Raw genomic sequence first — 15,565 nt, 5'->3', positions numbered from 1 at the left:
CTGCTGTGGGTGCATGGGGCCCGAGTCCCTCCCTGCGGGAGGTGCAAGGTGTGCTTTGCCTCCCATCAGGATCCTCCCTGATGGGTGGGATTGGCCAGTGTGGCCTTCCTTTGCAGCCTGCCCTCTGAAAGGCCACTGTGTCCTCTGTTTTTCTCCCACTTAATCCCAAGAAAGATGCAGGACAGTGAGGCAACTCAGCATTGTAGCACCAGAACACACACCTTGCTGATATCACAGGGCTCACAACAGGGAGTGCTTTAAAGACAAAGGCTTTGCTGCTAAACCAACCAGGCTGCCAGGGCAGAGCACTCAAGGAAAACAAACAGAGCAGTCTCCAGGTGTTATTAGAAAGGTAATTCACTGTCTGAAGGGTCAGAGGAGGAAACCAGGCCAGAAGAGCAACTCACATGAAATGTGCATTTCGGGAGACAGAGGGCCCAGCACTGAAAGGAGGAGAGAAGTCTCCAGGGATTTCACAGGGCTGAAAGGAAAACAAATACACAAACCCAACTGACCAAACAGAATTTGCTCAATCCTTCCCCCGTGCCAGCGACCAGGGGAACAGTAACTCAGGTTCAGAGAGTAGGGCCTAAAGCCTGGCTCTAACACGTGATCCTGGCTAACACTGCTGGAGAATGGGGCTAACTTAAGGTGGAATTAGTTGGGATTTCTCCAAACTCTCTGTGGAGGGGGTTTGCTCTCAGTGGCATTTGCTACCTGTGTGAACTCTGCTCCCACAGTTAACTCCTGACTTCTGGATGGCTCTTGTGTGTGCCAGGGAGTTAGCTGGAGGTGAGGGCATGTGCAGCATTTTCACCACAGCACTTTCAGTCAGCATTCTGTCCTCTTTTATGCACCCCATTCACAGGGCTGCAATCCGAGCTTGTGACTTTTTAGTAAAAAGGCAGCTCAGCTTTGCTGAAACGCCACAGGAATGTTCTGAAATGGGTGTGGGGGATATCTGGGGCAGGATGCTGTTCCTGTACCAGCTCTAATGAAGTTCCAGCAGCCTCCTGAAGGGCAGAGTGTTTCCCACCTCCACCCAGCCACAATCTCCTGCTCTGCGTTGTGAGGTGCCCGGTGCAGCCCTCCCAAGAGTGGTCATGGCTCAAGCCAGCAAGCAGCACCCTGTTCTTATAGAGCAGCTCTCGCAGCGGGTTTACAGGCAGCATAGGGAAGCTGCGTGTCATTAGCGTCACTTCAGGCCTCAGGGAAACTGAGGCACAGAGTCCTGAGGACCCTGCTAAAGCACATGGAGAGGTACAATCCGATCCAGGGACACGGCCCCACCAAGCACTGCAGCCGCTGCCCCTGCACAGCCCCTCGGGGCAGTCGTGCTCGGGCAATGGCAGGCGCTGGGCACCCTCGGGGATATCAGCCCCCTCTCCGGTCCTGCCGGCTGCACACAGCCCTGCCCGGCCTCTTCCTCCCCCAACAAAGCATTTCTCTTTTCCCTCCGGAGCCTTCTGCAACTGGAATGGAACCAGCGAGATCGTGCTACTTTTCAAAAGCCGCAGCCTGAATTCTCACATCTACCTAAGAGCCCCACACCACCAACCTTAACCTTTTAGGCGCTGCTGAAATGCTGACACGGGCTACAGCCCTTAGCTTTCATTTAACTGCAAGCAGCGAGGCTTTGTACCGGTGTCTCCCACCAGGCTGGGCTGGGAGAGCGCATCCACCTGTATCCACAGAGGCAGCCCCTTGGCAGCAGGAACACGGGGACTCCCAGCCCTGAGTTTAGACACGGATCGCCGAACAAAAAGCAGCCACCTGGCTCCTAGCACCGGGATCCGGCTCCTGGGATCCTGCACAGCAGCTAGGAGAGCTTACAGCACGGATCACGCAGAAGCAAGCAATCACTAGTTCTTAGTATCACACACAGGCTGCCCGCAAAGAACAGTATCGACAGAGGTCTCCCGCCGCCCCCTGTCAATGGCTGCGAGGCTCGGGGCCCAGCCCAGCAGCTGCGATTATCAATCCCCCTCTGCTCGTCCCCCCCCGAGCATGTGATGGTCCTGCCCGCGGGATCAGCTGCCGGAGCAGGGCGCTGCGTCACTCCGTGCCGGGAGAGGGGCTCGGGCTGCTCTGCCTGCCGGGGCCGGTGTCCGCAGCATGGAGAAAGTGAGTGCCGCCTGCGAGCCGGGCTGCTGTGCCAAGCAGGACTGGGATTTCGCCTGGGCGGCCTGTGGGGTTTGAGGTGGTGCTAGAGATGGGCGGAGAGGAGGAAATGTAAAGCTGATGTATGGCTTTGGGAAGAACAGTTAGGGCTGACCAGCCGTACTTCTTCTCTTCTCTTCTCTTCTCTTCTCTTCTCTTCTCTTCTCTTCTCTTCTCTTCTCTTCTCTTCTCTTCTCTTCTCTTCTCTTCTCTTCTCTTCTCTTCTCTTCTCTTCTCTTCTCTGTTATCTAAGTGGGGAAGCTGAGGAATGTTTTTATTCTCAAGTACTCTAAAGGTTTGGGTCCGTTTGCAACTCTACTGTTTCCCGACTCTTTATACTTTTTTCCCTTAATCTGTGTATTTTTCTTCTGGAAAATGCCTTTTGGGTGCAGGAGTGGGTTAACTCAATGCAACAGGAGAGGAAAGCAGGCTGGCAGTGTACTCTAACCCGCCCCTGCTCCCGCAGCTTTCCTTTCCTCGAAAGACCCCCCGGGCGCAGCGGCCGCATTCCAGAGGCGGGAGCAGAGTTCGTGCCGCGGGAATAAGGGCGCAGGGACTCGAGGAACCCTGAGCTGGGCAGGCTGTGTGCGGGCAGAGCGGGGAGCAGGCATGAGGGCAAGGGTGCCGTCAGGGGGCTGGGGGGCAGCGCCCAAGCCAGCTGATTCGCACTTTGCCCCCCTACCTGCCCCTGCTCACGGTTAGGTAGCTCAGTACGGGGCTTGTGTGACCAGGCTTTGGTAGCAGAGGGGGCTGCCGGGGTGGCTGCTGTGAGAAGCTGCCAGAGCCTCCCCCGTGTCGGCAGAGCTCCAGGACAGACACGGCGCTGGCCAAGGCCGAGCCCATCAGGGACGGCAGGAGTGGCTCTGTGATAACACCCTGCAGCCTGCGGTGAAGGCCGTGGGGGGGCAGCTGCCCCTCTGCAGCCCATGGATGTCAACAGGCAGGCAGAAACGCACTTGCAGCCCAGGGAGCGCGCCGTGCTGCAGCAGGGGCATGGCCGAGGAAGGCTGGGACCCCGTGGAAAGGGACCCACGTCGGAGCAGTGGTGAAGAGCTGTAGCTCACGGGGAGGACTCACTGGAGGGGAGCACTGTGGGAGCGATCCACACCGAGCAAGGGAAAACTCCTCTCCTCGAGCAGGGGCACAAACACCGTCCCCCTTCCCTGCCTCCCTGTGCCACTGATGGGGAAGAGGTAGAGCCCGGCAAGGAGTGGCAGCAAGGCATTTTTAAAGCCTGTTTTACTTCTCATTATCCTGCTCTGATTTTCATCGGTAATAAATTAAATTATTTTCCCCAAGTTGACTTTGTTTTGCCTGTGACAGTAATCAGTGAGTGACCTCTCCCTCCCTGTCTCTGTTTTAACTCATGGGCTTTTTGTTGTATTTTCTCCCCCCGTGCAGTTGTGACAGCGGCTCTAGTGGGTACCTGGCATCCAGCCAGGGCCACCCCACCCCACCTCCTTGTCACCTTATGCTGCTTAGGGGAGCGGGAGACCCCCGTGGCTGCTGGGACAGGCAGAGGCCTGACTTAGCCCTTCCCCTAGCACAAAACTCATCTTTGGGTGTGCCAGAGCTGCTGGCCCAAGCAGGATTGGAAGCCTTGCCTTGGGATAGACTAACTCCTGTGGTTTGGCCCTGCAGGGACTGGTTGTTACTCAGCTGGATGTTGAGCCTGGTGAGTGCATCAAGGTCAAAGGGAAGATCCAGTCTGATGCCAAAGGGTGAGTGAGGTGGTGAATGGATTGATAGGGGAAGCCAGAGCTCCTGCTGTGTTCAGCCTGCCAGCACTGGCAGCTGGAGCTGCTGCACTGGCACCTTCTGTACTAGCTCTGTTTGCCCAGGTTTGCTGTGAACATGGGGAAGGACAGCAGCACCCTCATGCTGCATTTCAACCCTCGCTTTGACTGCCACGGGGATGTCAACACCATCGTGTGCAATTCCAAGGAGGATGGCGTGTGGGGGGAGGAGGACAGGAAGGCTGACTTCCCCTTCCAGCATGGTGACAAGATTGAGGTGAGGCCCCAGGGGCTGCACTGGGCCCAGGCACCGAGTGGCCAATGGCACAGCTTTTTATGCTGCCCTGTGCCTGTGTGGGGCAGAAGGAGCAGCATGGAAAGGGGAACGAGCCCCAGGGGAAGAGCCAAGGAAGTGTCTAGAGCTGCACTGCCCAAGTCAAGCCCAGCTGCTCAGTGCCCCACTCTGGGCTGAGCTGTGCCCCTCAGAGCAGCAACAGCACTGAGCTCAGACTGGGTCTGTCTCATCCCACGGCTGCAGAAGCTCCCTCCCTTCTATGCCTCTGCTGGCAGGGAGGGGGCTGAGCTGCTGAGCACGGCCTTGGCAGCAGCAGCACCTCACCTCTCCTGCGCCCAGACGGGAGGCAGTGGGAGTGAGCAAGGCCTGGGAGCTGTGATGTGTCAGCTTCATTCCTTCCTTCCTCCCTCCCTTCCTTCCTTCTCTCTCATGGCTCTCTACAGATATGCATCTCCTTCGATGAAGCTGAGGCCACGGTGAAGCTGCCCGAGGCAGAGTTCAAGTTCCCAAATCGGCTGGGCATGGAGAAAATTGAATACCTGGCTGTGGAGGGTGACTTCAAAGTCAAAGCCATTAAGTTCAGCTAACAGCTATAGCTTGGTTTGTTTTGTTTTCTGCCCCCTGTGTAGTGAAATAAACCAAAACTTGCAATGGCTGCTCTTCCCTGCTCTAATCTGCTTGCTCCTGTGTGTGCTGCAGGGGGGTGGGCAGGGAGGGGATGTGTATCCAGCCATTTTCCTCCTTACACTGCAGCCTTGCAGCTGGTACTGAGCTAGACACGAGCCTGGCAAAGCCTGACTGAGCGAAGCTGCCTTAGCAGGAGTTGCTGCGTTCACCCTGCTGGCTCCACTGTGTGGTCCCTCTCTGGTTCCTCCAGTGTAGGATGAGTCCCAGCCAGGAACAAGTGAGTGTTGGCTGTTCACAGTGCCATCCCTGACCACGAAGGGATGCTCCCTGCTCTGCTGGGGATGGGGGACTGACAGGGAACTCGGGGCATGGCTTGTGCTCTTGCCAAGAGCTTTGCTTTCCCAGTTGTGTGCATTGCAGGCTGGCACTGGTGTGTACCTGAGGAGCAGTGAACAGTAGGCAGGCTGGGAACAAGATGTGGAATGAAAGGTGAAGCCTGGCAGAAAGCTTAGGACTGACTTGAGGGAATCCAGGCTGTCCCTGGTGCTCATGACTTGAGGTGTGGACACTGCCAGAGACAGACGATCAGGCACAGTCAAGGGCTGAGCAACACGTCAAGTATGGGTGACAAACCCTGTGGCAGCCTGTGGGTCAGTGTCTGGAACATTTCCCTGCTACAGGGCTGTATCCAACACAGTTACCAGGGGCATTTAATCCTCAGTGCACTGAACACAACTAACTGCAGTTAGGCAGACAAAGAAGGAAAAAAGCTTGGTAAAGAGTCTCTTCTGCTTAGAACCTCTGTACTCGTGCAATGCCTTGGAATGTGTTTGTTGCTGCTCTTTCCCCACAGCCTGCTGACCCAAGCCAGGGCTGGAGCTGGGACTGCTGTGGCATTGGAGGACCCATGGAAAGTAAGGAAGTGCTGCACGCTGTGTGGAATGGGGAGCCTGGGCAGGTTGGCTCGGTGGTTGTGTGACTGTGCTGCCAGTGGGGCTCAGTCAGCAACAGCCTGTGCAGGTGAGGCTGCCTTAGCCAAAGGCTGCTCCGTGCTGGAATGTGATCCCTGCTGGCTAATCCAGGCACAGCTGCTCCACCAACAGCTGAGCCAGCCTGGGCAGGGCCACGGCCCTCTGTGGAGCATTTGAGCCATCCCAGGCTCTTTGTGGGCAGGCTGACAGGCTGCCTTCATGCCAGCAGCACTGTCCCCCCTGCACTGCAGCAGCTGCTTGGAGCTGGGCACCCCCAGGGGAGAGGGTGCAGATAATGGAGGGATTCATTCCTGCCCTGCATCTGCTGCATCATTTATGGCACAGGAAGCTACGTGTTTAGAGGCTTGGGTGTGTTTGTTAGGGAAGGCTGAAGACTAGTCCTGCTGGTGCTTTGCCCTGTCAGGTAAGGCTGGGGATTTCTGTGTTTTGCAGGGTATTTGGGGTGGGGAGCTGGGGAAGAGAGAGCACTTTTTGCCTTGCTTCTCCCTCTGTCACATAACCTGGCTGAAGGTAAGTCCAATCAGGTGTGTGACACTGAGAAGGTACAACAGCCCTGATGTAGCAGTGGCACAGGAGAGCTTAGAGCTGAGTGTCTCTGTTCCTGGTCAGGTGAGGTCTGTGTGCCTCAGAACTGACAAGAATAAAGCTAATCCCCTTTTTTTTCCTTAAGCTGGCAGCCCTGATTGCCAGCTAGGTTAGCCACAAGTGTTCCTGACTGCGGTGCTCAGGGCACAAACAGCGCCTTCCTGGGGGCACCCCCCTCCTGGACTTCCCACAAGAATTAATTCCCTTTATCCTGCTTTTGAGCACCGGCAGTTACCACTCAGGAGACCACAAAACAGGAGAAAGGGGAGGAAGGAAACATCCCTTTGCCAGCATTTCCTGCTGCTTTGAGTCTTTGCTCCCATGTCCAGGAGCTATAAGTAATCCTGCCCCTTTAAGGGACACCAGTAAATGCAGAGTGCCCTGGCTGGCTCCTGTCCAGGCTTTGTCTCCTGCTAGAGCCATCTGGAAAGCCAGAACTCTGTGGCCTGTTGAAGAGCAGAGGGTCACAGTCAATGGGAAAGTGACATTTGTCCCTGCCAAGTGTGCTCTCCTGAAGCACAGGGAACTCATGTCAAGATTTCTGGGAGAACCCTGAGCCCTGCTTGCTCTGGAGAGGAGCAGAAAGCACCACAACATGGCCAAAGGGTGCAGATTTTCTTTCTTTGCTGAGTTTAAATCTTGCACAGTGGGCACTCACCATTTTATTTCCTTACAGCGTCATGGCCAGGGAAAATGGGACCTCAAAACCCTCTGCAAAACAGCTGTGAGGCTGTCTTATAACATGGACACTGAGTTGGGTGTGAGAAGAATTTTTTTCAGGGGAACAGGCTGCCCGGGGAAGTGGTGGAGTCACCATGCCTGCAGGTACTTAGGAAAGGTGGAGATGTGGCACTTGGGGCAGAGTGGTGGATTTAGTGGTGCTAGGTTCACAGCTGCACTTGACTTTAAGGGTCTTTTCTAATCTAAATGATTTTATCAACACAGATTAAGTGAGAGGTGCTTTCACCTCACACCTTGGAAGATGAGAACAAATAACCAGTTCTAAAAGAAGGTGAGTTTGGAAGCAATAGATTGGACAGGAATTAAAATCTCATGCACAGCTTAGAAGAGCAGTGAGGGCTAAGACAGACCAGCAGCTTTGTCTTCTCAGAAAATAACCTCTCCCTGAGCAGTTCACATTAACTTCACTCGACAGAAATAGGCCATCCAAGTGACTGTGGCTGCACCAGCCTGCGTGTGGCACTGATTGTCACAGCCTCAAAAGACAGGCTGAGGACACTGGGCACCCAGGAGCTGGGTGCTAGGAAGGTGAGGGGCAGCCCTTGGTGAGGCACGAGAAGCCAGCAGGGTCACTTCCCGTGGAATTGACAACCAAAATGTCTCCTGACAATTTCTTCTGAACAATAAACATAGGCAGTGGACCAACAACCCGTGTACAAAATGAGGAGGCTAACACCAGCTGGCTCCTGTTCCTCCTCCCTTGTGCCCTCACCTCCCACTCCCTCAGCCCCAGTTCCAACATGTACAAACCAAAGGGCCCTTCAGGACTCACTTCACAAAGTCACCCCCAAACCTTGTGCTGTGTTACCTCACAACTGTTCTGGGGCAGCACACAGGCAACCATAACCACACCATTCCCCTTTCCCAGCATGCAGTGGAGGTCTGGGCATGTGCCTGGATGGTGCTGGGGTGGAATATCCTTGGGGTCAGATGGGTACAGACCCTGTACTGTCCTGTCCAGGCTGTGGGCAGGAGCTGAGACCCCCATGGTGTGGGTGCCCTGCAATCCCCACAGGCCAACATGTTCTCTCCCTTCAGAAACCAAACACCTGACGCTCCTGCTTTCCAACAAACAGCAATTTTTTTTCCCCTTAAACCTCCAATGCAGCTGCATGCTGCCAATCTGCCTCATGAAGAGTAAAAATATACATAAAGAATAGAGCTTTACTCACCTTTTCTCAGCAGGCTTCAGGCTGAGATGTCCATTGTCCGGCACTCCCTCAGACTGGACTCCTGTCAGGCTGGCCCCAGACCAGCTGTCCCTCATTAGCCCTGATGGCCACACAGGTGTTGGCAATAAAAACACAGCAGGAGGGACAGGCAGCGAGCCCTGCTCTCATTTTTGGAAGTTTTTTGAGATTTTTGGAGGTGAGGTTGGTGAGGCCTGGGCGTCCAGAGCCCCTCATGGACAGGGTGCCCTTCCCTCAGCAGCCCCCTAAGATGGCGGCCGGGGTCCCTGAGGGAAAAGATTTCCTGCCGAAAAATTTGGTGGGAAGAACCATGAGCAGCTTCTGCTCAGGGCCCCCTTCCTCTCCCTAAACTTCTTCCCCTCACAGCTGCTCATATTCCAATTTCATCCTTTCTAAGCTGGTGGTTTGTGTGTATTTTTTTTTATTATTTTTGTTGTTGCTGTTTAATCAAAGTTTTATTTTACCTCAGTAAAACCACAAGCACCTCATGAGTGGTTTCCCCCATACTCCATCAAGCTTTCACCAGCTCTCATCCTCCCCAGCTGAATTATGTCCTCGTTTTTGGTTTGGTTTTTTTTTTTTTTTTTTGGTTTTTTTTTTTTTCTTTTGCATTTCAGTTCTCTAAGTTCATTTAGTGCTAAAAGGAAGAATTTAACAAGTAAGGCTGGATTTTCTCATTTGAAGTGCCTCTGCTTCTCAGTGCAGCCCTAGCAGAAGGCTATGGCCTCAGGCTGCAAACCACAGAGGAAAAAGCTGCCTGGCTCACATGTCCCCTGTCCCCTACATGGTTGAGGAGAAAACAAGCCCTTTTTCCTGATCTCAAAGCAGGCAGAGCCACACTGACCCCCCTCTCAAGCTTGTCTGAGGGTGCTGAGCCTGGCTGGCTCCATCTCCCCAACATCTTGAAATGGGCAAGAAGAAAGCAGATTTTTGCAATGGGTTTTGGCACCGATGCACACCAAGCTGCACAAAGGCTGGCCACAGACACACAGCCAGTTGCACAACACAAGGGCTGATTGTTCAGTCACACAGGGATAGAAAAACCCCCTCACACAGCAGAGCTGCAGGACACTTGGTTGGTGTGCAAAGGCATGAGCAGCACTCCTGTGGGAACACAGCCAAGCCGTAACACTGTGCCAGTCAGGACACGTCCCCTCTGAGGGGTGTAAAGGGATAAGCAGCTCTTATGGAAACACTGCATTGCAGGGTGAGTGAATGAGGCACAGAGAAGCTTGGGATGGGGTCTCTAGGTGTGCCTCACACTGATTTAAAGCAGGGACTCTTCGATGAAAAGCTCTCTGTTTCCTGTTCTGCAAAGGACAGGATTTATGTGGAATGGGTATGGAGTGTTATCCAGTCTGCTTTACTTTCTTAATTACCAGCCTAAACAATCAGGACAGCAGCTGAGTTGTAAAGATGACGGATAAACTGTTGTGCTCTGGATTGGACCAGTTTTATAGGTAACCTTCACAAAAGAGTTTGTGTGTAAACCTACAACCAACAGACCCTGGTATGTAAACACTCTTTACTAGATTTAGTCTTGAAGGAAGCATCTGATGTGAATTCCTTGTGACCGCCAGTCGCCCAAGGGCTCTGATAAAAAAAGGCCAATTTGAAGTTGGATGAGTAGATTTTCCTGCCTTCTATCACATGCATGTTGCTAAAAGCACGTGAGGCCTCACTAAGAGCTGGCCTGCTTTGAGTGGAGATAATAATTTCAGCGATGCTGACCCAGGAGAGAGGCTGTTCATAACTAATGTGCAAATCTAACATAACGGTGTTGGTTTTGCAGAAGGAGATTTTACTTGGAGCTGGCACCATGTGTAGCAGTCTAACTGCTCTGTCCTTACTAGGGTTTTCCTCAAGTCACCCAAGGGAGATCCTGCTTTCCCACTGGGCCTGTGGCCAGCTGAAGGAGGCTGTCACACAATCCTTGAGCAGTCCATGACTTACCTGGAGACAGCTCTGGAGAAGGTGCTTGACCCAGGTACCACAGACTGACTTGGGAAGGAGTTCCACCCATTGTTACCTACAAACAGAGCCCCCCAGGCTGGCAAACAGGCCAGGCTGTCATCCCTGGGGCAGGGTGGGATGTTGGGCATTCCAGAGCAATATCCAAACCAGATGTTTCTGTTATAAAGTTCATTTCTAGCAAAAATTGCCAGGCTGCTGAGAACCCCTTCCCTGACGTGCATTTTGGGGAAGGAGTAGCACAGCAGATTGTGCTCACTGTATCTAGTGTACTGGCTTTCCTTACTGCAGCCACTTCAATACAGGTTCAGTATTAAAAATCTCATGTAGCCAGACCCAAAATGCAGATTTGTATCGGTAAATTTACCAGGACTGGACAGTAAGTGTAAAATTTTATCCCTGGTATTCCTGTCCCACAAAATCAGTCCAGAAAACTCTGTGTTTCCTTTATCCTCCAGTTTCATAGCCACAACAGAAAAGCAAGGTGGGATAAAATAAACACACTCCACTTTTTGCCAGAAGTAAAAGAAGTAAATATTTTTGGCTGAGAAGTAAATCTTCAGGCTTGCCTGACGTGTAAGTACCTTTAAATTTATATCAAGGTGTACTTCGACAAAACTCAGTAAACTTTGCAGTTAGGAAGGTGATTTTTGAACAAAACTGCAAAGAGTTTTTATGCACTTAGAACAAAAATTGTGGCTTTAACTCATTTCTCCCTTGAAAATATAAGCTGTTATAAAAATATCAGTGACTATCACTTGCCTCATTAGCTGATGTTTCTCTGTACTGTGGGAACACACACAGGACTTGCCTTGTCCACCCCAAACTTGCTGGAGGTGCTCCCCCTGAAGCCATGTGGGTTCCTGGAGCAAACAGGCAGATCCTGTTTGGATGGAGCCTCTTCCTGACCTGGGGACAAAGTGCAGGACTTGTATTTTTCAGGAAAGAACTTGCTAAATGGAAAACACACAAACACCTCCCAGATCTACCATGTCTTTGTGAGTTGTTTTGTTAAGTATAAGATGGAAGGGTGGCTGGAAAAAAAAAAAAAAGTAATCTGGATTTAAAGTGCTTTTAAATCTAATAAATTAAACTGCAGCAGTGTGTAGGATTTTTTTTAGGGCAAATGAAATGCGTTGATTGGATTGAAACAGCTCCCCCCGCTGTTTCCCTGAAACTCTGCTCAAAGCAGGGCCTATAGATCACATCAGCAGAGATCCCTGTCACACCTCAGGGAAATCTTTCAGGCTTCAACAGAAACACAGGCCACAGCTATGAGTATTCAAAATAAAGACAGAATTTCCCCCACGTTCCTGCAGGGAATTCCTTGCTTCCTTGCCAAGTGCTAGCTTGGACTCCTGACACGTAGCTTACCATAAAAGAAGTTTGAACTCCAGACTCAGAGGATCACAGGATCAAGAAGAGGAAAAAATTGTTATTTTTGTGGCCAAAATCTCCTTTGTAAGGCCACTTAATGGTATCTTTAGCATGCGTTGAAACAGGGTGAAGCTGCTTCTGGTAGCCCTTTATTATATTAAAAAACAACCACAACAACAGCAACAAAACCACGATGAGATGTTTCAAGCTACTGCATGACTATCTTTGGGGTTCCCTCTTTTTGTTAAGGTCTTCACAAAATACAAAATTAAATGTCTTTTCTACATACAGAACAAAGTAGAATCAAGTAACTGATTAGAGTATGTACAAAAACTTACACATTCGGTCTTGTTCTTTAAAAATATAAATATCAACAATGTTCAGTAAAATGGGTTGGTTTTATTTTTAAGGCTTCATTCTTAGATCCTTCATTATTTAATGAGGTGTCAGGTAGGCAGAAAAGGGAGGGAAGAGAGGAGGTCATGTTTTTTATTAAAGGTCATGTGTTTAGTTCCTGTGAGATTCTTCCTCATCTCGGGCAGGAGGAGATTTCCCTCCACAATGATTTAAGTTTCCAGGAAGTAGAGGTGGAAGGAAAGGAAAATAAAACCTCTATTATTGCTATTCTTTTTTCCTTCATTAAAATCTTGGTTTAGACCTGTCTCCGTCCATGGCCTTTGAAGAGGACCACCTGCCAAGTAAGGGACTAAAGGGACTCGGGCAGGGCTGCACCCCAGCTCCACCTGGGCCGGGTTAGAGCGAGGAAGAGGCTGCTGGAGGTGTTTTACCACCGGCCCTGGAGGAGGTAGCAAGTGCTGCAGCCAGGGCAGCTGCTGCTGCTGCATCCCTGGGTGTGAAGTCCGTGGGGAGACTTTCCATCAGGCACTTGAGCTGCTCCTGGCCCAGTTTGATTTTGTCGTCGAGCTCCCGCTGCTCTATGAGGAGCGCAGACTTCATCTTGACAAAGTGCTGGTAGTCCTGGAGCTGCTCCTCAGAGAGGTAGTTGCCCAGGATGTCCAAGACCAGCCGTTCCCGACGGTCGAGGTTTTCCTTGAGCTCCCGGGCGTCTTCGTGCTGGCCAGCCAGCAGCTTCCGCTTCTCGTTCAGGGAACTCTGCACACCAGAGAGAGCCCTTCAGTACCAGCAGCACCACACCCCCTGAGCCCTTCCTGCCTCCCAAAACCACCTCTGCAGATGGCTGCAGAGCTCCCAGAGCACAGTTAAAAGCCTGGGAGAGGAGGATGAATTCCTCATCACGGAGTGACCGTGACCCCCACTGTACTGGACTTTGAACATCCTTGCCAATGGGAGGCATGAAGTGCTGCAATAAAGTCAGGAAACCTCGCCTGAAAGCGACAACTACCAGGAAAATCTGGTTTCAAAGCCGCCCCAAAAATGTTAAAATGTGGCTGTGCCCAACACAGCTGCTCTGCATCCAGACAAGGGCTGCAGGATCCCAGCCATTTATACACAGGGGGATTAAGACTCCCAGGGACAATGCCTGAGCAACTGCTGGTATGGGAGCACCGAGAGCCCCGTGCTGCCCTCCTGGCAGCCCCTGGAGGTCGCTGTAATGCCGTGGTGGCGGCAGTGGCTGCTGCCCCAGGCCCCAGCAGGCCGGGGCTGTGCCCATACCTACCCGCTCCTCGATGTTGGCGTTGTCCCCCAGGCTGCTCAGGACGTTCTCCACGCGGGCCAGGCGTCCCGAGAGGGAGAGCAGGAGGTTCACCACCTTATCCAGATCGCCAATGAACATCTTGTACTTGTCAAACTCGTTGGGTTTGCACAGCGTGCTGATCAACAGCTCCACCTCCTCCCCAAGAGCATTATTCATCTTAATGTCCTCGAGCAGGCCCTCCTTGGCTTCCTTCAGGATTTCCAGTTTGTGGGTCAAGCTCCCGATGAGCTCAGCCTGTTGGAGGGGAAGCATTGCCACATTGGTTGTTACCAGCATCACCCTGCTCATATGGGTGATGACAACAAGAGGATATGGCTGCAGGTCCTGAGGAGCAGGGTCAGGTCAGCAACAGCTGACAAAGAAGGGAGGAAACAGAGAAAATACTGAAATTCCCCACCTTGGAAATAACCCAAGCAGCTCATCAGGTTGCATGATGATGTATTTGTTCCATGAACATTTATAAAAGAGATCTCTGATTTGGTGTACTGTATTCTGATACCCAGCTACCTACAGATGAATGTTCTGTAAAACCTCTGAGTGAAAAGAGCTGCAGCCACGTCTCTGATGTGCTCCTCATACCCAGCCTGAAATGCCTTTAAGTGCTCCAAACAAGTGCCTCACACACAGAGGCATCGAGGAAGCCTTCACACCAAAGATGCTCTGGATTTACTCAGTGTCTGAACACAGAGAACACACCCATTTTGCAGAAACACTGACACTTATTCCCTGCCAAATAAAAGGAGGCCCCCGGGGTTTGGTTACTCCAGGAACAGCAGTGCTGCACATGTGCTGGAGATCCCAATTTCTGTTAGGGTTTAGTGGAAAGACACATGCAGAAGCAAGTCTCTGGCCTAGGGCTTGCAATTCCTACTTCTGCTTACTTGGAACTGAGAGCACAGCAAGCAGCAGCAGCTCTCCATACAACGGGTGGGGATTCTCAATGTCTCCAGTTCCTGCACTGCTGAGGCACAAAACACCTGTGTGTTCATCTGCTCTGCACGCAAACCCCACAGCATGGAACAAGTCAATCACAAGGTGGTCTAAAAAGATTCTCTCTGAGTCCTCTTTCCATCACAACTGAGTGTCATTGCAGGCAGAAGGCAGGATTTTCAAACACTGGTGAGGCTGGGGTCACTGGGGTGGGCTGGCAGTGGGGTTCCCAGCTGCTCTGGCAGCAGGGAGCACATGGCTCTGTATGGCCAGGCACCACTAGATGGAACACTTGGACGTGCGCTGCTCTGTGCCTGCACCACAGCCCGCCCTCCGCTGCCGCACGCGTGCAAAGGCTGAGCAAAAGGCCACTAATATTCCCTGAAACAAACATCCACTGCCTGGAATGACCTCCACTGCTAGCAGGGTAGCTCAGGGGAGAGGGAGCAAAGGTAATACTAAATCCCACTTCCTAAGGGCCAACCAAAACTCCTTCATGGGCATTCTTCCCTCAGAAGTACCCAGAGACAAAACCCAGCCCTTGCCCTTCCCAGGGCCTGTGGTTCTAAAGCCCCCTTCCAAAGAAAGAGCCTCAGCAGTTGATTGCTGTACCAAATCCTGAGGAGCAACAGGAAGGATGCATGTCCAGGGTTACAGTTAGGTGGGGAAGTCTCTGTGGCAGGACTCCATGGGGTGGTCTCAAAGTCTGGCACTAACCTCAGCAAGTTTTCAGGTGGATGGAGCTGCTGGGAACCGGCAGCTGCTCCTCCCTGCTCCAGGAGATCTGCCCTCCAACTGCAGCAGCAGGCTATGGGGCTCCTGAGAGTCAGGTACCTCTGTTCTGAAGGCCTGGGAGCTGGAGGGGCTGTGACTTAGGTTTGTGTTCATTAATCAGTGACTCTCCTGCAATCCCAAATACCAGCCAACAGAGCTTCTTTCCACTTACAGTGGAAATGTGCTTGGTTTATCCAGAAGATTTCCCACAGGTGCTGCCCTCAGGAGCCCCTCCTCAGGTAAGGCTGTGCAAGTTTTCCTGCACACAGACCATGAGCAAAGGGGCCAGAATGTGCTGCCTGGGCCTAAGCACTCCCATCTCCTCCTGGCTTTCCATGCAAATGGAACCTCTGAAGCTGGGACTTGCCCTCCATGGCAGGCTCATGGTGCAGCACCCTTGTCTTGTTCTGCACCTCTCACCTTGGTATGAGCAGGCAGATTTGGAAGGGAGCCCAAGGAATGCTATGGATGTGGCAGGGGCTGCCTTTGGAGCTGGGTGTGCTACAACC

At 52.2% G+C, this 15,565-nt stretch overlaps 2 protein-coding genes across 2 annotated transcripts in view; one reads left to right on the top strand and one right to left on the bottom strand.

The window, feature by feature from the left end:
• Positions 1-2,037: 2,037 nt before the first annotated feature.
• Positions 2,038-4,839, top strand: LOC131083544 (16 kDa beta-galactoside-binding lectin). The gene is made up of 4 exons (XM_058024333.1): positions 2,038-2,124; positions 3,802-3,881; positions 4,002-4,173; positions 4,635-4,839. The coding sequence occupies exons 1-4, from the start codon at positions 2,116-2,118 to the stop codon at positions 4,776-4,778; spliced, it is 405 nt and encodes a 134-aa protein (XP_057880316.1). The 5' UTR covers positions 2,038-2,115; the 3' UTR covers positions 4,779-4,839.
• Positions 4,840-11,891: 7,052 nt separating this feature from the next.
• SHROOM3 (shroom family member 3) overlaps positions 11,892-15,565 on the bottom strand; it is a 111,378-nt gene continuing 107,704 nt past the window's right edge. The window contains exons 10-11 of the mRNA XM_058024443.1: positions 13,314-13,586; positions 11,892-12,787 (exon numbers count right to left, since the gene is read on the bottom strand). Of these exons, the coding sequence (XP_057880426.1) occupies positions 12,428-12,787; positions 13,314-13,586 (633 nt within the window). The 3' untranslated portion in view covers positions 11,892-12,427. The remainder of the gene's footprint in view (positions 12,788-13,313; positions 13,587-15,565) is intronic.

The sequence above is a fragment of the Melospiza georgiana genome, chromosome 5, assembly GCF_028018845.1.
Source record: "Melospiza georgiana isolate bMelGeo1 chromosome 5, bMelGeo1.pri, whole genome shotgun sequence".
NCBI classification, from domain to species: domain Eukaryota; kingdom Metazoa; phylum Chordata; class Aves; order Passeriformes; family Passerellidae; genus Melospiza; species Melospiza georgiana.
Note: the sequence above shows the minus strand (reverse complement) of the source record. Positions and strands in the feature narration are given on the sequence as shown.